The sequence below is a fragment of the Molothrus ater genome, chromosome 6, assembly GCF_012460135.2.
Source record: "Molothrus ater isolate BHLD 08-10-18 breed brown headed cowbird chromosome 6, BPBGC_Mater_1.1, whole genome shotgun sequence".
NCBI classification, from domain to species: Eukaryota; Metazoa; Chordata; class Aves; order Passeriformes; family Icteridae; genus Molothrus; species Molothrus ater.
The window spans coordinates 60,929,473-60,952,369 of NC_050483.2; the positions used below are offsets into that span (position 1 = coordinate 60,929,473).

The 22,897-nt window shown below is 44.2% G+C and overlaps 2 protein-coding genes across 2 annotated transcripts; one reads left to right on the top strand and one right to left on the bottom strand.

The window, feature by feature from the left end:
* Positions 1-751: 751 nt before the first annotated feature.
* On the bottom strand, positions 752-5,575 carry DMAC2L (distal membrane arm assembly component 2 like). The gene is made up of 4 exons (XM_036384069.2): positions 5,162-5,575; positions 3,762-3,970; positions 1,745-1,916; positions 752-1,285 (listed from the first exon to the last, which is right to left on the bottom strand). The coding sequence occupies exons 1-4, from the start codon at positions 5,251-5,253 to the stop codon at positions 1,171-1,173; spliced, it is 588 nt and encodes a 195-aa protein (XP_036239962.1). The 5' UTR covers positions 5,254-5,575; the 3' UTR covers positions 752-1,170.
* On the top strand, positions 5,575-22,538 carry L2HGDH (L-2-hydroxyglutarate dehydrogenase). The gene is made up of 10 exons (XM_036384068.2): positions 5,575-5,660; positions 7,580-7,695; positions 9,567-9,718; positions 11,730-11,861; positions 12,866-13,028; positions 13,529-13,563; positions 17,102-17,269; positions 18,621-18,778; positions 19,641-19,772; positions 20,463-22,538. The coding sequence occupies exons 1-10, from the start codon at positions 5,584-5,586 to the stop codon at positions 20,656-20,658; spliced, it is 1,329 nt and encodes a 442-aa protein (XP_036239961.1). The 5' UTR covers positions 5,575-5,583; the 3' UTR covers positions 20,659-22,538.
* Positions 22,539-22,897: the final 359 nt, after the last annotated feature.

Sequence of the window (22,897 nt, forward strand, 5' to 3'; positions counted from 1 at the left end):
CCCTGAGGGAGCCGGGCAGGGGCTGCAGAATCCCTGAGGGAGCCGGGCAGGGGCTGCAGAATCCCTGAGGGAGCTGGGCAGGGGCTGCAGAATCCCTGAGGGAGCTGGGCAGGGGCTGCAGAATCCCTGAGGGAGCTGGGCAGGGGCTGCAGAATCCCTGAGGGAGCTGGGCAGGGGCTGCAGAATCCCTGAGGGAGCCGGGCAGGGGCTCAGCCTGGAGCAAAGGAGGCTCAGGGGCCCTTGTGGCTCTGCACAGCTCCTGCCAGGAGGGCACAGCCGGGGGGGTCGGGCTCTGCTCCAGGGAACAGGGACAGGAGCAGAGGGAACGGCCTCAGGCTGGGCCATGAAGGTTTAGCTCTGATATTGAGAATTCCTTCCAGAAAGGTTTGTCCAGCCCTGGCACAGCTCTCAGGGCAGTGGGGGACTCGCCATTCCTGGAGGGATTTAAAAGCCACATGGATGTGGCCCGTGGGGACACAGGTCAGTGATGGCCTTGGCAGCGCTGGGGGAACACTTGGACTGCCATGGTCTCAGAGGACTTTTCCAACCTCAACAATTCTCACTGACTTTTACTTATGAGGAGGGATGAGGATGGAACTCCAGAGCTGCACAGAACTGCTGCAGTCCATCAGCACACACAAAAACGTACTCAGGGCTGTGTCCAAGAGCTGCTGCTCCTGCACAGAGCTCAGTGCTCCTGAGGGGTGACCCTGCCTGCCTGCAGATCATGGAACCAGACAAACTCCGAGTGTGAAGGACACAAAAAAGACCCAGAACCTCCTTTATTAATCAGCACCCACCTACTGGGTGAGATTCTCCAGAGGGAACAGCACCAACACCAGGCACTGACCACACACACCCCAACACTCCCCCCACTGCCACTCTGCTTCTGTGCAATACAACACTGAGAACTTCTGAGCTATTCAGAGCTCCCTAGAAAAACAGGAACCAGATGCCTACGTGCAGAGGCCTGCCCTGTCTGCTGTTGATCCACCACTGAGTTTAAGCTTAATAAAAATTAATTGCATGATTTCTTAAAAGGTCACATCCACCTTTGAGGCTGGACTGGGAGAGCTGGGCTTTACTGGAAGCACAGTGGTGTCTACAACTTCATTGATGCAACATAAGACAAATCCTAGGAAATCACATCTCAGTTATGTGCTGCTGTGTTTATTCCAAATCCAGCTCCAGCTCCAGCTTGGGCAGTGCCTGCTGAAGGACACGGAAGGTTCTTTCTTTCTCTCTGATCCCAGGAAGGTCACTCAGATACAAATATTCCAGGTTCCTGTAAATATTCAAAAAGAAAATGAGCAACTACTGTTGAATTGCTGACAGAGAAATTGGAGAAATTATTCTACTGCAGTTTTGAGTATTTTAAATGGTGACTGGAATTTTTGGTATTTTAACTGGTTCTACTGGAAGTTTGTTTCTGAAGTGGGTGTTTGGGGTTTTTAGCTGCAGTACCCAAGTGCACCCCATTCCTGAGCACCCAGGCCTGTCCCAGACCCTGAGGCCCAGGAGGGTGGCGTGACAGGAAGCTGTGAGCTGGAGAAGCACTGAAAGCTGCAGGACACAAACTGTGTCAAACAGAGCTGCTGCACGACAGGGCTCAGAACAGCAGCCAAGCTGATCATTAATTACCTGCTGATCATTAATTACCTATCCTCAAGGCCACCCCAGCCCCAATGCCAATGCCACAGAGCCCTGAGCAGGGAGCTGTGGGAGCCCTCGGTGCCCCACGTACGCCAGCTTGTGGAGTGCCAGGATGCCTTTGTCAGTGACGTTGCCACAGGAGATGATCCTCAGCTGCTGCAGACTCCTCTGGAGGTTGCTGGTGTCGCTGAGCCTCTGCAGACACTGGTCCTGGATGTACATGCACTTCTCCAGCCTGATGTCTGTGACGTGCTCCAGGCCATCTGCAGGGGCACAAGGGAGGGTTTGCTCCACAGCTCCAGCTCCAGCCTGATACTATAGGGATAAAAGGTTTCTAAAATCGTGGAATATTCAGGGGAGTTAAAAAGGAAGGCTAGGCCTGGTAGGCCCTGGGAAAATGTTAGGCTGCACCTGGATAATCGCTGAATGACCATGATAAATGACAGGATTGTTAGATGCAATGATGGCTTGGTAATTGGATGTAATTACTGTTTAATCCTAACAAGAATAATAAAAAACAATTGGGGGGTTTGATGACAACTACAAAATCCATGCTTGGGTGAAATCAATGTATGCAATAGAACAATATAAATTTAATAATTAATATGCAGTTATATAACAATAAGGGTATAAAAACATTATGGGTTCATCCTGAACCCGTGTCAGAGTCAGCTCTGGGTCTGTACCCCTGACACCCAGAGCTCTCCAGCAAAGGCCCTGCATAGAATCCTTCCCTGGTTTTGTGTTCCTGAACGCTAACAAGCCTGTGCTGGTTGTTAAATTCTCAATTTAACAACTGCCCCTAAAACCACCCAGCCACACATTCCTTTATACAGTGGGGCTGTAACACACAGTGAATCTCCAAAGTCCTTTTGTGGCTCTTCAGATTTAGGAAAACCTTGGGGTTTGAATTGTTTCAGTAAGAATTCAAGAGCTTTGAAATGGGCAAGTAACAAAAAACCTACACAATTTGGGTAATAAACAATGACTGACATAAGAAAGTGCTAATGCCAGGAATTCAGGGTCCCTCGCTATGAAAAAATAAATCAGCCTGTTCCCTTTTTGGTCTCTGTTATTTAAAGACCACCTGAAACACTTGGTTTTTGTCTTTTTTATTTGTCTTTGAAGACATCATAAATGCCTGGATAATGAGCAGAATTACAACTTCAGAGGCACCAAAATCATCCCTTGGTGCAGAAGAAAAATAATATTTATAGAGCTTTTTGCTACAAACTCATCAAAATTTGTGGCACTTCCTTAGTGCTATGGCCACTTCAGGTAAAAGCTGAAATTCCCAAAGTCTTTCCACTTCATACCACACCTCCAGCAAAACCCTGGGGACTGATAAATATTTATAAAGGGGGGGAAAACCCACAAATTATTTATGAGTATCTTGCTAAGGAATGAGAAAATGACACCATTATTCATATTTTGATAAGATTCAAATGAAAGTCATTAAAACAATCACTGTGTGTACTGTGAAAAATGTGTATTTTATGATTGGCTTTTTGCAAATATTCAAATGAATATTGTATGTGTTGTGTTAGAAAGTGATGCTGTGTTAATTCTCTTAAGTAGTGTGTTAAATATAGTTTTAGGTTATAACAAAATGTTAAAATAGAAACTATGCTATGTAGGATCCTTTTTTTAAAGAAAGGACTTGCAGTGAGACAGCAGCCACAGGACACCTGAATCTTTCAGAGAAAGAGAATTCATTGCTCCATTATCAGGAGAAATGAACTTCTTCTGCCTGCTCAGCTCTGAGGATGCTGTCAGGACTCAGAGGAAGCAGCTGACACTGCCCAGCCAGAATCCTGTGTTTGAATGGAATTTCTGCATCATGGATGAGCTGTATGAATATGCAACAGGCTGTTGTTTTTAAGGGTTAATCCTCTGGTAACGTGGGGCCTTTTTCGGGCTTACTTTGCCCAGAAAAGGCACCTGGAGTGTCCATAACTCTTTGTTTCTATTGTCTCATATTGTCCTAATCCAAACTGTCCAAATCATTATTACTCTAATTACATCACTATCCTTATAACCATTTTATTACCCTTAAACTTTTAAGATTCCAAAACCAAGCGCGTGGCGTTTTCCCCCGTGTACGTTACCCAGGTAGTCAAATCCTCTGTACATGATGCAGGAGTCGGTGGCGTTGATGGCCTCGATCTTGTACCTGCCCAGGGGCCCCGTGGGCAGGGCGTTGTAGTCCTGCTGCCACTTGGGCGAGCCCTGGTACCGGACCAGGGCCCCGCAGCGCAGCAGCCACTCGGAGGCCGCGCGGTCCGGACCCACGGCTCGGATGCGCTCGTGATCCACCCTGCGGGACACAGAGAGCAGCCACAGCCCGCCCGCAGCGGGGCTCGATTACCCCGGCGATAATCGAAACGCTCCACAGCGAATCTGTGGCTGTGTGTCAGAGAAGCGAGGGTGGGATTTACTAGAAGGGGTTTAAGAATGGGTGATTTCTGGATTGTGCAGCGCTTAATGTGAAAAATGTGTATTTTATGATTGGCTTTTCGCAAATATTCAAATGAATATTGTATGTGTTATGTTAGAAAGTGATGCTGTGTTAATTCTCTTAAGTAGTGTGTTAAATACAGTTTTAGGTTATAAAATATGTTAAAATAGAAACTATGCTATGTAGGATACTTTTCTTTAAAGAAAGGACTCACAGTGAGACAGCAGCCACAGGACACCTGAATCTCTCAGAGAAAAAGAATTTATTGCCCTCTTATCAGAAGAAATGAACTTCTTCTGCCTCAAAGGCCCTGTTAGGGTTCAGAGGAAGAAGCTGACACTGCCCAGACAGAATCCTGTGTTGGAATGGAATTTCTGCATCATGGATGAGCTGTATGAATATGCAACAGGCTGTTGTTTTTAAGGGTTAATCCTCTGGTAACGTGGGGCCTTTTTCGGGCTTACTTTGCCCAGAAAAGGTACCTGGAGTGTCCGTAGCTCTTTGTCTCTATTGTCTCATATTGTCCTAATCCAAATTGTCCACATCATTATTACTCTAATTGTATTACTATTTTTATAACCATTTTATTACTACTAAACTTTTAAAACTTAAAAAAGCAAGTGATTGGCGCTTTTCACATTGATCTGGTGTGAGGTTTTTTAACTTAAGTGGCAGATGCTCTTTAGAAAAAGAATACAAATATAACTGGGCTTAACTCAGTTTCCTTCCATGTCTGTAAGGAAAGAAAACTGTGCTACTGGTTAAGGTGAGTTTTGGGGTCAAAGAAGAGCAGGATTTAGGGATGGGATCCATGTGGCCAGGGCAGGGGCAGAGCCCACACCTTGCTCTGGAAGGTCACGGCTTTGGAAGGGGAAGCAGACACGGAATGACCCCATGCCAACAACCCAGCATGCAGTCCGGGGGGAAAGAGGAGCATTAATGACAGAAAACGTTTTCTGCAGCGTAGGGACTTGATTGTTCCGCTTCACAAACCGCGCAGAGAATTTGAGGGATCTGCAAGTTAATTATTAACCAGCGACTCACTCTTACTTGTTGAACACGGCATTCAGCCATCCCCAGAAGGCTCTACAACTGCCCGGCGGCAGCGGCGGCTTCCTCAAGAGCGTCCCCAAGGCCATCATCACCTTCTTGCAGCCGGGAGAGGGGAAAGGGAGGTGTTATTGGGTGTTATTTGCAGCGCCAGCAGCAGCAGGGGGAGGCCGCGCCGCCCTCACGGCCTGAGCGGGGCTGTGAGCCCGGCGGGGCCCACGGCTGCAGGGGGGGCCGGCACCGCCCCCGGGCTGGCCCCGGCGCCGAGCGGCCGAACCTTGCCCGGCTGAGCGGAGCGGAGCAGGAGGGCAGGGGCAGCAAGAGGAGGAGCAGGAGCAGGGGCAGCAGGAGGAGCAGAAGAGGAGGAGCAGAAGAGGAGGAGGAGGCGCGGCCGCGGCCCCGGCGCTCCCTCCGCCCCCAAGATGGCGGCGGCGCTGAGGGGCCGCGCGGGCCCGGGCGGGGCCCCGGCGCTGTGGCGGCTCCAGAGCCGGCGGCGCAGGTGAGGCCGGGGGCAGCGGGGCGGGCCCGGGGGCAGCGGGGCGGGCCCGGGGGCAGCGGGGCGGGCCCGGGGGCAGCGGGGCGGGCCCGGGGGCAGCGGGGCGGGCCCGGGGGCAGCGGGGCGGGCCCGGGGGCAGCGGGGCGGGCCCGGGGGCAGCGGGGCGGGCCCGGGGGCAGCGGGGCGGGCCCGGCACCCAGCGGCACCTTCCACAGCCTGCCTGTCCCCCTGCCCTCGGCACCGTCACCTCGTCCCTGCCCCCCGTCCCCTCACCCCTTCCCCTGTCCTCTTGCCTTTACTTATCCACTTCCCCTGTGACTTTCTGTGAAAAATGTGTATTTTATGATTGGCTTTTCGCAAATATTCAAATGAATATTATATGTGTTATGTTAGAAAGTGATGCTGTTTTAAGTCTCTTAAGTAGTGTGTTAAATATAGTTTTAGGTTATAACAAAATGTTAAAATAGAAACTATGCTATGTAGGATACTTTTTCTAAAGAAAGGATTCGCAGTGAGACAGCAGCCACAGGACACCTGAATCTTTCAGAGAAAGAGAATTTATTGCTCCATTATCAGGAGAAATGAACTTCTTCTGCCTGCTCAGGATTGGAGACACCGTCAGGATTCACAGGAAGAAGCTGACACTGCCCAGACAGAATCCTGTGTTTGAACGGAATTTCTGCATCATGGATGAGCTGTATGAATATGCAACAGGCTGTTGCTTTTAAGGGTTAATCCTCTGTTAATGTGGGGCCTTTTTCGGGCTTACTTTGCCCAGAAAAGGTACCTGGAGTGTCCATAACTCTTTGTTTCTATTGTCTAATATTGTCCTAATCCAAATTGTCCAAATTATTATTACTCTAATTATATTACTATTTTTATAACCATTTTATTACTCTTAAACTTTTAAAATTTTAAAATCAAGCAATTGGCATTTTTCACACTGTCCTTATCATTTCCCCCATCCCCTGTCCCTCTCTCCTGTATCCTCTATGTTTGCTATGTCACCTTTCCCTATCCCCTTTTCCTCTCTCCTATATCCCCTATATTCTCTATAGCCACTTCCCCTATATCCTTTATCTGCCATCCCTATACTTTCCCCCTTTACATTATTAATCACCTCTATCCCCTTTCCTCTATCCCATTTTCTTCTCCCCTATGTCCTCTTTATTCCTTAGATCTCCTTCCCTTATATCACCTTCTTTATATCCACTTTCCCTTCCTTTCCCCTTTTCCTATCCTTTCCCCTCTATTCCTGACATGCCCTTCCCCTATCCCCACCCTTTTCCCCTATTGTTATTTGTGAAAAACGCCAATCACTTGTTTCTAGAATTTTAAAAGTTTAATAGTAATAAAATGGTTATAAAAATAATAATATAATTAGAGTAATAATAATTTGGACAATTGGATTAGGACAATATGAAACAAAGAGTTACAGACAGTCCGGGTACCTTTTCTGGGCAAAATAAGCCTGAAAAAGGCCCCACGTTACCAGAGGATTAACCCTTAAAAGCAACAGCCTGTTGCATATTCATACAGCTCATCCATGATGCAGAAATTCCATTCAAACACAGGATTCTGTCTGGGCAGTGTCAGCTTCTTCCTCTGAATCCTGCCAAGTGAGGTGGGAAGAAGTTCATTTCTCCTGATAATGGAGCAATGAATTCTCTTTCTCTGAAAGATTCAGGTGTCCTGTGGCTGCTGTCTCACTGCCAGTCCTTTCTTTAGAAAAATATCTTGCATAGCATAGTTTCTATTTTAACATTTTGTTATAACCTAAAACTATATTTAACACCATATTTAAGAGAATTAACACAGCATCACTTTCTAACACAAACCATATAATATTCATTTGAATATTTGCGAAAATCCAATCACAAAATGCGCATTTTTCACAGCGTCCCTTGTCCCTGTGCCTGCAGCTCGTTCGACGTGGCCGTGGTGGGCGCGGGGATCGTGGGCTTGGCCACGGCCCGGGAGCTCCTGCAGCGCCGCCCCTCGCTGGCCATGGCCGTGCTGGAGAAGGAGCAGGAGCCAGGTACGTGTCACGGACACACCTGAGGAAAAATCCTTTCGCTAGGATCTGTTCTCCTGAGAAGCTGAGAGGCCTCAGGAACGAAATGTAACCAATGGTTATCTGCTGCTGTGGGATGCAACAGGGGCATCTGGGATTGGTCTCATGTGGTTGTTTCTAATTAATGGCCAATCACACTCAGCTGCCTTGGACTCTCTGGTCAGTCACAAGATTTTATGATCATTCCTTTCTATTCCTTGCTTTTTCTTTTAGTATAGTTTTAGTATATAATTTTCTTTTCATATAACATATATCATAAAATCATAAATCAGCCTTCTGAAACATGGAGTCGAGATTCTCCTCTCTTCCCTTGTTGGGATTGCCTGCAAATTCCACAGGTTACAGAGTGGGACAGGGACCCAGGGGAGGCTGTGCCCCAGGACACTGCCAGAACCTCAGCATCCCATGGATATCTGTGTGCAGGGAGCAGTAGCTGTGGGAGAGCAGCTGCCCTCGTTGTTGAAGAGGGTGATGGATTTCTTATTTCCAGGACATGGCTTGGAGCAGCCTGGGACAGTGGAAGGTGTCCCTGAGCCTGGCAGGCATGGAACGAGGTGATCTCTAAAGTCCCTTCCTTCCCAAACCATCCTGGGACTCTGTGATGGCTCTCACAGAATCACTGGGTTGGAAAGGATCTTCAGGATCACAGAGTCCAACCCAGCCCCAACAGCTCAACTCAGCCCTGGCCCCCAGTGCCACATCCAGGCTTTGTTAAACACACCCAGGGATGGGGACTCCACCACCTCCCCGGGCAGAACATTCCAGAACTTTATCACCCTTTCTGTAAAAAACTTCTTCCTGCTATCCAACCTGTATTTCCCTTGGTGCAGCTTGAGACTGCATGTCAGTGCCAAGGCTCTCCCCTAACAGGGATTTCTTCCACCCTTCTCCCAAGGGTTGTCCTTCAGCAGAGTTTCATCAGTCTGTGCCTCTCTGCTGGGGCTGCAGATTGGGAATTTTGAGTTAAAAACTCCTGTGCAAGCTGCCCTGTGGCTGCTGGGGCTGCAGCAGCAGGGGAATGGCAGGAGAGAGGACAAGGAGGGGAATAACCAGGATAAGGAATGGTGCAGCTTGTGGGAGGGCACAGGCAGGTTCTGCATGGAGAATCCCAAGGGGTAGACATCAGTGATTAACTCCAAACAGGACCTGTGAGCCCAAAATCTTGTCTGAAATAGCTCCACCAGCCTGGCTATAAATTGCTTTTGAGATGTTCCATGAATGACACAAAATGACTTTTTATCCCCAAGACACACAGCTGTGTGAGTGCCAAGCAGGAGTGACCTTTGGGCATCCACACCTTAAAGAGGGAGAAGAACCTGACCAAATCACTTCAGTAAAAATGTTTGTGCTGTTTTTCACCTCTATTTTATCTATTTGCAAAGAGGAAATAGCAACCTAATCCAGTTCACAAATAATCAAAATTATCCTCCCAGGCCTGCCAGCATGTCCAAAGGAATTGTGGATTGGACAGATCCTATGTTGGATGAGGCCCTAGGAGATGCATTTCATTGTAAAAATTGGATTTTAAAATTGAATTTTAGCCTGTTTTGATTGATTGGTTTGTTCTTGAAGGAAAAAATGGTGGTTTTCAGGTTTTTTCCTGTTGGTCCAACACAATGCAGGCTGTGATGGATTATCATTAACCAGGGCTGGCTGTGTCAGTGTTTCTGTGACCTTTTGAGGCCAGGGGAGGAATTAATTGTGCTGTTCTCTCACCTCATCATGCCTCATAATGCTGATTTAAGGCAGGACCTCAGTGAACTGGTATTTCTGACAGCAGAAGTGATGAAGTGGGAACAACTGAGTTCTAACCATGTGTTTTTCTTTCTCTTCAGCCCATCACCAGAGTGGCCACAACAGTGGTGTGATCCACAGTGGGATTTACTACACCCCTGGCTCCCTGAAGGCCAAGCTGTGTGTGCAGGGGGCAGCCCTGTGCTACAAATACTGTGACCAGAAGGGCATTCCCTACAAGCAGTGTGGGAAGGTACAGGAATCCTGGGGTTCCCTGCTTCACCCTTGGAAACTGAGGCTGTTCTGAATGTGGTGTGTGGTACCACGTATGGCACAGGCCTGCTTGTGGGTTTTCTCCACAAGCTGCAGATAATTTTATACAGAAATGTGTATAATGTCCATAATCCCCTCCTGCCCCCACATCATCCCTTTCAGTTTGAGAGAAGGTTTTTCATCATCTCCCCACGCTGCCTTCATGCTCTGAACCATTTTTAATTCAGTGTGTGCAAGGTGAGCACCAGGGCTGGGCAGAGCATGCCAGGTGTGGTCAGGCTCAGTGAAACACAGTTCTGTGTCCATTTCCCAGCTGTTCTAACACTCAGGTCAGGTTTTCCACTCTCACTGGGCACTGAGCTGCTGTTTCCACAGGACTCTCTGTCCTGACCCCAAGGTTTTGGCCCTGAGGGGTAAATTGGAATTCCAGGGTTTTTCTTGGAGCTGTGTCTGGTGTGTGCTCCCTGTGCTGCCAGGCTGGGCACAGGGTGGCACTGTGGGTCTGTGCAGCAGCACACCTGAGGGGACAGCCTGCTCAGAGCTGTCCTCAGGGGCTCAGCTGGAGCCTGGGGCAGCTGAATTTGTGTGTTTTGTACCAAGATGTGCAGGGCATCTCCACTGGAGCGTGGATACTTGCATGTATATACCTAGCAGAAACTAACAGTGAGGTTAGCACTGAGTCTTTTGGCCTTGGGTGTGTATGGCAGCCATCTGGACATCTTCAGTGTCATGCTGTTTATAAGCTACAAGAACGTAAAATTTGGTGGGTGATTGGTTGATGATTTATGGTCATGGTTTATATTTTTGCAGGGTGGCAGCAGGAGCAGGACAGGGCTTGTCCCCTGTGCTGGCACTGCTGGGCCACCTCCAGTGCTGGGACAGCTCTGGGCCCCTCCCAGCAAAGCCACAGGAGGGGCTGGAGCATGGCCAGGGAAGGGAATGGGGCTGGAGCACCAGGAGAGGCTGAGGGAGCTGGGCAGGGGCTGCAGAATCCCTGAGGGAGCTGGGCAGGGGCTGCAGAATCCCTGAGGAGCCGGGCAGGGGCTCAGCCTGGAGCAAAGGAGGCTCAGGGGCCCTTGTGGCTCTGCACAGCTCCTGCCAGGAGGGCACAGCCGGGGGGGTCGGGCTCTGCTCCAGGGAACAGGGACAGGAGCAGAGGGAACGGCCTCAGGCTGGGCCAGGGCAGGTTTAGGTTTGGTGTTGGGGAAATTCCTTCCTGAAAGGTTTGTCCAGCCCTGGCACAGCTGCCCAGGGCAGTGGGGGAGTCCCCGTCCCTGGAAGGATTTTAAATCCCTGTGGATGTGGCACTTGGGGACACGGGTCAGGGGTGGCCCTGGCAGTGCTGAGGGATCAGTTGGACTCTCAGAGAGCTTTTCCAACCTGAACAATTCCATGATTCCATGGCACTCCCTGGCAGTTCATTCCAGGGAGGGTCATGGTGAAACTTCACCAGCTTTCCCTGGAGCAGCCCCAGGCTTGGAGAGCCTCACACCTGGGAGGATCATGGGCTGTGCAAAGCTGGCACAGGTGATTCTGTCTGCATTCATCTCCTGAGATAGCTGTGAACAGCCTCCTTGGTTAAATGAAACTGGTACAATTCCACTCAGGCCATGTCAGAACATGTCCTCACTCTCTTATGAGGCTCTTGGAGGTTGGTACATCTTGGGTTGAGTTCAGTTTTACCTCTGAAAGCATCCCAGTGGTTCTTGAAATTCAAATTCTCTTCTCTCACATGCAGACTTGTAGTCTCAGGCTGCTTCTGACAAATATTGTCAATTGATTGTAACTCAAACTACAGTTTAGCATTTATTTTTTCATTCTCTGTGATATATTAGTGCTTCCTCAGCAACAGAATTCTGTGCAATTAATGGCACCAACCATTCTTCACCCCCTGGATTCCTTGTTCACTCATTCCCTGCTGCTTGTGCTTGATGCCAAACCTGCCCTGCTCTGTTTTGCTCACTGCTGTGCCTTTTTTTCCTTTCCCAAAGCTGATTGTGGCTGTGGAACAGGATGAAATCCCAAGGCTCAAAGCTCTGTATGAGAGGGGCCTGCAGAACAATGTCCCAGGGCTGAAACTCATTGGAGCCAAGGAAATCCAGGAGAAGGAGCCCTTCTGCAGGGTAAGGGGTTGCCATACTTCTATTTACCTTGTAAGAGCTGTTTCTCAAGTGAAAACATATTTTAATTTAACAAATTTAGCAAATTTTAACAATTTCTAAAATTTAATTTAACAAAATTTAACAAATACTTTTCTGGCCTTGAGCTTCAAGTTCAGAAGAGCCTGAAAATTCCTTCCCATCCATAAAAGTGGTTTTGGATCAAGCCCATTTCAGTGAGGTTGTTGTGTAGCACTTCTCAGCCTGTTTATTTTCACAGCAGGAGGAATGTGTGGAGTTTGTGGAGCACAGAATTGTTATTGATTAGTCTGTCTTTGTTAGAAAGGAAAAGCTGGGTGTGAATTCCCTGTGCTGTTTCATCTGGCAGCTTGCTCTGGTGCAGCTGTGACACTCAGGAGTGATTGTAGATCCAGAGAGAAATTTTCTGGAAAATAATATTTTCATTTTCCCTGTAAACATTTTGGATCTGCTCCCTAAAACATCCTTGGAGTGTTCCAGATCCAGCTGAGCACAAGGGGAGAGAGCAGCACTGTCTCAGACACATTTTATGGAAAATCCTTTTGCTAGGATCTGTTCTCCTGAGAAGCTGAGAGGCCTCAGGAACAAAATGCAAACAATGGTTATTTGTGCTATGGAATGCAACAGGGGCATCTGGGATTGGGCTCATGTGGTTGTTTTTAATTAATGGCCAATCACAGCCCAGCTGGTTCAGACTCTCTGAGAGTCACAGGATTTTATTATTATTCCATTCCTTTCTTTCCTTGTCTTCTGATAAAATCCTTTCTCTATTCTTTTAGTATATTTTTAATGCATTATTTTCTGTTAGTAGAATATATCTCATAAAATAATAAATCAGCCTTCTGAAAGATGGAGTTCAGATTCTGCTCTGTTCCCTCACCCTGGGAGCGCTGCAAACACCAGCACACAGCCCTCCCTTCCCATGGCAGTGCAGGTATTCCAGATGAAATATTCCAGCTCTCACCTTCCTCTGTGTCAAACCCTGCCAGGGACTGATGGCCCTGGACTCTCCCTACACTGGCATTGTGGATTACAAACAAGTGGCCCAGTCCTATGCCAGAGACTTCCAGGAAGCAGGGGGGACAATCCTGACTGATTTTGAGGTCACAGACATGGAGATGGCCAAAGAAAGTTCTGCAGAAAGTGAAGATGGTAAGGCTGTTTTTTTTTGTTTTGTTTTTTTGCCCTCCATTTACTACAAAGATTTTGTTCAAAACACATTTTTTTAAACAACTCTGAAGTTTTCTATCCCCTAGGGATGAGAAAAAAGGCAAAATTATTTTAGTGAGAGTATTCAGCAAACTCACTTGGGGGTTTTTGCAGGCAGGTCAGCCTTCAGCTGAAACAAGTGAGAGTAAAATAGAGAAATCAAGTTGTTCTCTCTTAAAATCAGATTTATCTGAATCTTGCATGTTTATTCTCGTGATAGTGATGTTCCTTATCCTGAAGGCAGGTTGGATGTGTGCTGGCACACAGAGGGAAGAATAAAACCCCTATTAATTAATAAATCCAGTCACGTCCAACCACATTCATTATGACAAGAGTAGTTCTTACATAGCTTGGGAGATATTCCAGAGGAAAATTCCTTCCTGTTCTGTCAGTTCTCTGGTGCTTGTTCCAGTAATTCCTTCTCTTGTCTAATTCCATTTCAGGGCTGAAATACCCAGTCATTGTTAGGAGCAAAAAGGTAAGGCTGAAAGAGAAGTTTGCATTCCTTCCAGGAAGCTGCTTCTCCTTTTCTTCAGATTTTTTTTTTTCTTGTGAATGAATAATTTCCAAAACCAAAATATTAAAAATCTGCTGTTCAGCACCATGACCAGTTTGATAAAACAACTGCAATCAGTTCTTAACAATGAGGGTGTTCAAATAAGTAAATAATAATAATGATGATGGTGGTGATTATGTAAAATACTAAGTGATAACTTTCTGCTCCCTGACATTTACCATCCCTTACCTGCTTTGTTTGCACAATCTGATGCTTGTGCTTCCAAGAACTCCTTTATGACTTGTTCATCTGGTGACAAACACCCATTTTCATGTTTGCTTTTGGGCTCTGGCATCCAGAAAATGATAAGGAGGCTTTTAGCATCATTTTATTTTCATTTTCTCATCAGAGCAGTGGAGCAGGCGCATGGCAGCTGCTGTTCCTGCAGTCAGGGGCTGTGCCTGCACCCCTTCACCTTCAGGAGGGAATATCTGCAACAAAACAACTTCACAACCCCTCTGGTCACTGTTAAATTTAGTTCTGCTGCTTTTTTTTGGCCTATTCTTTTGCTATTTCATTAAAAAGTAGCTTCCAAAATTTGTTAATTTGTTAAGATTTTTTTTCACCAAATAGTGGGTTTTTTTTTCTTTTTGTGAATTCTTTTTCACTTGAAAAAGAAATTCGTATTTAAGAGCAGATACTAAGCTAAGAATTTTCTATTCTATTTTATTTATTTATTTAATATATAATATAATATTATATTATATTATATTATATATATAATATATATTATATATATTATATATTATACATATTATATATAATAATATAATATTATATATAATATTATATAATAATATATAGTATATTATAATATAATATGTTGTATTATTTATTATATAATATATTATTATATATAATAATAGTATATAATATTATATAATATATAATATATATTAGTAATATAATATAATATAATATAATATAATATAATATAATATAATATAATATAATATAATATAATATAATATAATATAATATAATATAATATATATTATTATATAATAATATAATAGAATAGAATATATATAATATTCTATTTTATTTATTTAAATTTTCTATTCTATTTTATTGCAGTGTAATTGCTCCTGGTAAATAAACAGATACTAGTTTTTGATTTTTATGTATTTCTTTATTTCGATGGTAAAGGTGGTTCATTAATTTAGCAGCTGTCCACACCTGTGAGCTGTCAATTTGTGCACCTGCTCCCACCCTGTGGGCTCAAATCAATGAACATCATTATTTCACTTATTTAATAAGTTCATTTTTTTTTTAATAAGTGAAATAAATTTTATTTCTTTCAATGAATTTATTAAATTAAATATTTATTTTATTTATAATATATAATATTATATATAATATATAATAATATATTCTAGACAATAATTTATATTATATTATATCATTAATATAATTATAATATATAATATTGTAATTATATTATATATAATATAATATATATTATATATAATATATATAATATTTCATTTATATAATTATAATATATTTATAATAAATTAAATATTTATTTTTATTTATAATATGTAATATTATAATCATATCATATATTATATATAATAATATGTACACTATATAATAATATATATTATGTTATATAATGAATATAATTATAATGTATTTATAATAAATTAAATATTTATCTATTTAAAGAAATAAAAGCATTTGGGGTTTTTCTGGGGGCAGGGATCAGCTTTTGGGCAGCAGCTGTGGGAGAGCAGCTGCCCTGGTTGAAGTGGGTGATGGATTGCCCATTTTAAATGAGTGAATTGATTTTTATGTATTGATTAATTGATTTATGGGTAAGTTTTATACTTAATTGATTTATGGATAAATTTTTGATTTTTATGTATTTATTTCTTTATTTCGATGGTAAAGGTGTTTAATATTTAGCAGGTCTCCACACCTGGGTGCTGTCAATTTGTGCAGCTGCTCCCACCCTGTGGGGTCCAATCAGTGAACATCCTTATTTAAATATGTTAATTTTTTATTTAAATAAGTTAAATAATGTTATTGATTTAAATAAATGCCTGTGGGGGTTTTCTGGGTGGGTTTTTTTAGCAGGTAAATAGAATGTTGATGTGTTTTCAGTTTTTTTTGTAAGTTAAGTAAATATTTTTTAATAAGTTAAATAAACTTTATTCATTTAAATAAGTGCCTGTGGGTTTTTCTGGGTGGTTTTTTTAGCAGTTATATAGAATTTTATGTGTTTTGTTGGTTGTTTTTTAATAAGTTAATAAATTTTATTTATTTAAATGCCTTTGGGGGTTTTTCTGGGTGTTTTTTTTTAGCAATAAATAGAAGGTTGGTGTGTTTTGTTTTTTTTTTTTTCTAATAAGTTAAATAATTTTTTATTTATAAGTTATATTTTTTTTATAAATTAAATACATTTTATTTATTTAAATAAAAGTCTGTGGGATTTTTCTGGGTGGTTTTTTTAGCAGATAAATAGAATTTTGATGTATTTTGTTTGGTTTTTTTCATAAGTTAAATAAATTTTTTATATAAGTTAAATAAATTTTATTTATTTAAATAAATGCATGTGGGTTTTTTCCGGGTATTTATTTTAGCAGATAAACATAATTATTTTATTTATTTATTTATTCATTATTTTTTATATATTATTATTTTTTTAAAATAAGTTAAATAAATTTTATTTATTTAAATAAATGCCTGTGGGGTTCTCCTAGTTGGTTTTTTTTGCAGACACATAGAATGTTGATGTGTTTTTTCTTTTTTTTTTTCTATAAGTTAAATAAATTTTATTTATTTAAATAAATGGCTTTGGGGTTTTTCTGGGGTTTTTTTTAGCAATAAATAGAATTTTGATGTGTTTTGTTTTTTTTTTTTAATAAGTTAAATATTTTTTAAAATAAGTTAAATAAATTATTTATATATAAGTTAAATAAATTCTATTTATTTAACTAAATGCCTGTCATTTTCCTGGGTTTTTTTTTTTTTAGCAGATAAATAGAATTTTGGGGTTTTTTTAATAAGTTAAATAAATTTTATTGATTTAAATAAATGTCTGTGGGGTTGTTCTCGGTGTTTGTTTTAGCAGATAAATAGAATAGAATTTTGATTTTTTTTAATAAGTTAATAAATTTTTTTAATAAGTTAAATATTTTTTTTTAATAAGTTAAATTTTATTGATTTAAATAAAGGCCTGTGGGGTTGTTCTCAGTGTTTGTCTTAGCAGATAAATAGAATAGAATTTTGATTTTTTTTCAATAAGTTAAATAAATTTTTTCAATAAGTCAAATAAATTTTATTGATTTAAATAAATGCCTGTGGGTTTTCCTGGGTTGTTTTTCTTAGCCAATAAATAGAATTTTGATGTGGGTTTTTTTTTAACAAAAGCTAGATACATTTTATTTCTTTAATGTGATCGTTTCTTTCTTGTCTCAGTTGAATTCTGTTGGTGTTTGGTGTCCCCAAACAGGGGCAGGAGGTGTCCTGTGGGCACATTGTGACCTGCGCAGGGCTCCACTCCGACCGCCTGGCCCGCATCAGCGGCTGCAGCCCCCAGCCCAGGATTGTCCCTTTCCGAGGGGATTATCTGCTGCTCAAGCCAGAAAAGTCTTACTTGGTGAAAGGAAATATTTATCCAGTGAGTGCCCCCTGCTTTGGGTGCCCCAAGAGCTGCTAAAAATGCAAGAGAAAGGAAAAATTCCGTGGTTGTTTTTGTCAGGCGGTGACGCACACACGTGGGTGGAGATTGGGTTGGTTTGGGACAGGACAGTTGGGTTTTGTTCAATTTTTTTTGTTAATTTTTTGTTAATTTTTTTGTTAATTTTTTTTTTTTCTTAATTGAGGAAAACATGTGGGAAGTACCATGTGGGAAGTTATTGCCGGTTGTTTTGTTTATGGTTTTATTTTTGGGGTTTTTATACTTAATAGAGAAAAGATGGAGTGTCACATTGCCTCATGTCCAGAAAACTCTAAATTATTTCTGTATCTCCTATAGACAGGATTCAGAAGTCAGGGAGAGATGACAGTAATTATTATTTATTATTTAATAGTGACAACAGTCCTGTTTAATCTCTTTATGGATAATCTGGACAAAGGTGTTGAATGTACCCTCAGGAGATTCACAGATGACACTGGAGGTCTTTTCCAACCTCAGGGATTCTGGGATGAATTATTGATAAAGGGTTTAATCTTTTCTGCTAATACCCAACACTCAGATTTAGGTATTCTCCTCTCAACTTTATTTTTGAATTCACTGATTTTGTCATTAAAAACAAATGTGGGAGAAAAGGGAACAGCCTTTCTACCATCTAATATAGACAAATGATGGGATGAAGAGCAGCAATCTCAGACAGAAAATGAATTACAGAGCAAGTGGAGAGAATTCCTAGGGCAGCATTTTAGCTAATTCTGTCCATTTAAATCCTGATTTTCTGAATGTGAGATTAACTTTGCCTGCTAAGCACTGGATCTTTGAGAATGCTGGCCATGCTGTTTGTCTGATCTCACCTGGGAATGGTTCAGGACCCTGTCTTGGGATGGGAGGGAGGAAGTGGAACAAAAAAAGAACATGCAGATTTATTATTATTAGCATTATTAGCAATATTATTAGCATTAAGCTGCTAAGTTCAGGCTGGTTTGTACACACAGTAAGGGTTTCCTAATGTTTTCTATTCTATTTTATTGCAGTGTGATTGCTCCTGGTGAATAACATCAGGGTGTTGTTGATTTATATCCTGAGAAATCATGTGGACTTTTTTTTCCCCTGTTATTTGTTTTCCTTTTTCCTAAAATTCAGCTTTACCTGGCCCTGCTGTGTTCTCCAGTGTTTCAATTAATGACATGCCACATCTGCACAATTAACAAGCAACAAAACCAGCTCAGAGCCAGTTCTGAGGTTCTGTGGCTCAGAGTTTTGTTGCTGTGGTGGGAAATAAAATGACAAACTTGCTGTTGGAAAGAGCTCTGCTCACTCCTGTGTCCCATTTCAGGTCCCCAACCCTCGTTTCCCATTCCTGGGGTTCCATTTCACTCCCAGGATGGATGGCAGTGTCTGGCTTGGCCCTAATGCAGTGCTGGCCTTTAAGAGAGAGGGCTACAAACTCCTGGACTTCAGCCCTGGAGACTTTTTAGATGCTGTCACCTACAGGTAATGATGCCTTGTGCTTGTGGCTGCTCTTGTTGAGATGTGAGCCATGGGAGCCTCTTCCTGCCCCAAACCCTGCTTTTCCCACCTTTTTGGGGTGTTTGTGCTGATAAGGGTGGACTTCCCCAAGACATTTGACTTTGTGTGGTCTCATATTTGAATTTTGTGCCAGGACATGTCTCAGCCAGTCTGGGAATGTGGCTGCTCCCTGGAAGGTGCTGCTGGAGCCATTCCAGGCTTGGTTTGCACTGTGATAACTTAATCAACTTAGACAGCATCATTAAATACCTGCAGAGGGTGCTGGGAGCAGAGGAGGGCTGGGAGAGAGAGCTGGGAATGTTCCCCTGGAGAGGAGAAGGCTCCAGGGAGAGCTCAGAGCCCCTGGCAGGGCCTGAAGGGGCTCCAGGAGAGCTGCACAGGGACTGGGGACAAGGGATGGAGGGACAGGAGCCAGGGAATGGCTCCCAGTGCCAGAGGGCAGGGATGGGTGGGAGATTGGGAATTGGGAATTCCTGGCTGGGCTGGAATTGCCAGAGCAGCTGTGGCTGCCCCTGGATCCCTGGCAGTGCCCAAGGCCAGGCTGCACATTGGGACAGGGGGAGGTGTCCCTGCCCAGGTTGCTCCAAGCTCATCAAGTCCTGGAACACCTCCAGGACTGGAACTCAGAATTAATTCACCGCCACAGCTCCGTGAGCAAGGTTTGTTGGGGCAGAGAAGGCCAAACATGTATTTCTCAAACACAGAGCATGATGTGGTTCCTGATTTTGGGAATGGCATCTCATGCCCTGCAGTTGCATTTGCTGCAGCTGGTGCATTGGAGGCAGGCTTTGCCCCAGTGCAGTTGTTTCTCCCCTTTTGTCCACAGTGGGCTGTGGAAGCTGGTGCTGAGGAACGTGTCCTACGGCCTGGGGGAGCTGTACAGAGCCTTCTCCCTCAGTGCCCAGGTCAGGCAGCTGCAGAGGTTCATCCCTGAGGTCACCACCAACGATGTTCTCAGGTAAAGGAAACTTCTTCTCTTGGGAAATCTCCTATTTGAACATGAGAAAACATGGCAGGGGTTTAGTCCCTTCCTCCACCAAAATATGATACAGAAGCTTGGAGGTCCCAGCACAGGGAGCTCCTCAGTCCAGAGGAGGCATCAGGATGATCTGGAGCAGCTCTGCTGGGAGGAAAGGCTGAGAATTTTGGGATTGTTCAGGCTGGAGAAGAGAAGCTTTGGGGTGACCTCACTGTGGCCTTGCAGTACTTGAGGAGAGCCCACAGAAAGATGGAGAGGGAGGGGCAGGACAAGGGGCAATGGCCTCAAACTGCCAGAGGGCAGGGTTGGATGGGAGATTGGGAATTGGGAATTCCTGGCTGGGCTGGGATTGCCAGAGCAGCTGTGGCTGCCCCTGGATCCCTGGCAGTGCCCAAGGCCAGGCTGGACACTGGGGCACCCTGGGACAGTGGGAGGTGTCCCTGCCATGGCAGGGCTGGCACTGGGTGGGCTTTGAGCTCACAGTTTGGGCACCTCAATGATCCCGTGACTGTCAGATGCCCCCACTCTGCCTCTGGAGTGTTAAACCTCCCCCAAAAAACGCTTTGTCTCCACTCCCTGCCCTCCTCCCTGTCTCCCTGGACCCCTCCTCACGGGAATTCCTTTCCTAACTCAGGAACATTTTCCTTCTGCTCCTCCTTGTTTTTGCAGGGGTCCCTCTGGAGTGAGAGCCCAGGCCCTGGACAGTGAGGGCAATCTGGTGGATGACTTTGTGTTTGATGGGGGCTCGGGGGCCGTGGGCAGCAGGATCCTGCACGTCAGGAACGCTCCTTCCCCCGCCGCCACCTCCTCCCTGGCCATCGCCGCCGCCATCGCCGACGAGGCCCAGCGGCGCTTCCGGCTCTGAGCCCGGCAGGAATCCCGGCAGGAATCCCGGCAGGAGCCCTGCCTGTGCCCCTCTGCAGCCTGGCACTCCTCCTGAGGGACACACAGCCACCAGGCAGTGCCAGGCAGCCTTGGCAGGGTCTGTGCCCGCTCTGTGGCTCCTCGGCCTGCTGAGGAAGGAGCAGGAGCAGCCATGGCGGGGTCTGCAGCACAGGCACAGCAGGCTGGGATCCCTGTCTGGGGCATTTTCCACCTGGATTTGCCGTGGCTGTGCTCACAGTGCTGCCTCCTCAGAGGGGTGTGACGAGCCACGGGTGTGGGGAGGCTCTGATTCCATTGCACGTGGATGTGCAGCCCTCTGGATGACGTGGAGGTAATGGAATAGGAGGATAAGCCCTGCTGATGTGGAATTCAAGCTTTGGCAGAGATTGAGAACAATATTCAGAGCCTTCGACGTGAATGTAGAGTATTTCACAGAAAAATAGGCTTAAAGAGGATTACCAAAGCCAAGTCAATTTAGATCTGCAATTCAGATACTCTGTCTGATCACTGTCTGTGTTTTTTATAGAGGAGAAATCAAAACATGGATACAATCTCTTACTTTTCATTTAATTTACAGCTGGGAAATCAGCACCGGTCAGAAACCTCATCAGTGGCTTTGGGTTTCTTCCTTTGAATGCTGATGATGCAAAAGGAGCTGATCTTTGTCCAGCCACTTGAGCAATCCAGGGAAAATGGTCTTTGGAACAGGAAATGTGAAATGTGGAGGGGGGGAAGCTCCAGAAAGCTGCCCTGAGTCATGGCTGGTGTTGCTTCCCTTGGAGCCCAAGCAGGGATGAGTCAGGGAGATTTCCCATTTTCCCTGAGCACAGGGGGAGCTCAGACAGGGCTGGTGACTCCTCTGAGCTCCACTGATCCCCAGTTCTTACCAGAGATACACCTGGAGGAGTCTGTGTGCAGGGAGAGGTGAAGCAAACTCAGCGCTGAGCTCAGGATCTGGGAGTGTCCTGCAGAATTGCTGCAGAGCAGAATTTTGTGGCCTCAGGGACAAAGTATTGAGGGTTTCATAACAGCTGCTGGGTAGCACAGATAATTGTGGGGAGCTTGCACCAGAAAATTGGACATGAATTTCTCCTTAAAAAGTTCTTTCCTGAGCTCCTCTGATGGGAGTGAGTTAGCACAGGAGGGCAGCTGTGAGGCTGAGTTTACTGTACAGATTGGAGACATTTTTGAGGGGAAAAAGGCTTAATCTGCCAATAATAATAATAATAATAATAATAATAATAATAATAATAATTTTTTCCCCTGGTAAAATCTACTTGACCAGCAAATTGACTGCTGGAAATTCAAATGCCAACCCTTTCAGAGCAAAGTTTTGGTCACTTCAGGCAGAGATTCAGCTGTTCCAAGTGTTCCAGTGCCACAGGGCTCGGTAAAACTTCCCACAGTGGAACAATCCTGTTTTCCCTCCCTGCCAGAAGTGTTGCCTATCAACAGTAAATCCTACAAAAGGATTGCAAAAGCCACTTCCTCCCACATGGGGTGTGGCCCTGACATGTATTAACAGAATAAAGAGCATTAAAATGCAAAGCAGACAGAGAGCAGGGGGAGTCCTGAGTCAGCATTTCCCTGTGCACTGCTTTTTTCCTCTCAGGTGATGATTGTTTGGGGGTAAAGTTTATTTGAAATTTAAATTATGAACCTTGATGTAGCATTCTGTGAAATGGAAACGTTTTCAGAGATAAAAGTTTTACACTTTTGTTATAAAAATAAATTCAGAGATTGTGATACCAGGGTTTCAGGCATCAATCTTGTTGCTCACAAAGTGTGAAAATGCATTAATTTATTTTCCAAATGAGCCTCACTTTGATGATTTCATAAATGTGCCTTTTATGATTAAAATGGTGTGGTGGGGTTTTTTTTAGATGCTGTAAAATCTGTGTATTTCTCCTGACTCAGAGAAGAGTTTGACTGGAATTTGTTAATTCTCAGCTGAATTGGGCAGGATATCACTCTGTGTCACAGAAATCACTTCAGGAGGGGGACACATGACCAAGCTTGTCTTCCTCAATCATCTTATCTGTGCTCCTCACACCTCACAGCTTTCCCTCACTCGACAGGACTGCTCTGGTCTGGGCCTGTTGGGACAGGTGGGATGAGAATTCCTGAAACTCTGAATAAATATTTGGACAAACAGCATTTGTTCCCCAGAAGTGTTACAGAATCACAGAACCCCAGGCTGGTTTGGGTTGGAAAGGACC

Excerpts from the sequence above, each read along its gene's own strand:
- L2HGDH (XM_036384068.2), top strand. The coding sequence starts at position 5,584 with ATGGCGGCGGCGCTGAGGGGCCGCGCGGGCCCGGGCGGGGCCCCGGCG. Across the intron at positions 11,862-12,865 it reads AGAAGGAGCCCTTCTGCAGG|GGACTGATGGCCCTGGACTC; the intron begins GTAAGGGGTTGC and ends AAACCCTGCCAG. Across the intron at positions 13,029-13,528 it reads TTCTGCAGAAAGTGAAGATG|GGCTGAAATACCCAGTCATT; the intron begins GTAAGGCTGTTT and ends ATTCCATTTCAG.
- DMAC2L (XM_036384069.2), bottom strand. The coding sequence starts at position 5,253 with ATGATGGCCTTGGGGACGCTCTTGAGGAAGCCGCCGCTGCCGCCGGGC. Across the intron at positions 3,971-5,161 it reads CTGAATGCCGTGTTCAACAA|GGTGGATCACGAGCGCATCC; the intron begins GTAAGAGTGAGT and ends TGTGTCCCGCAG. Across the intron at positions 1,917-3,761 it reads CAGAGGATTTGACTACCTGG|ATGGCCTGGAGCACGTCACA; the intron begins GTAACGTACACG and ends GTGCCCCTGCAG.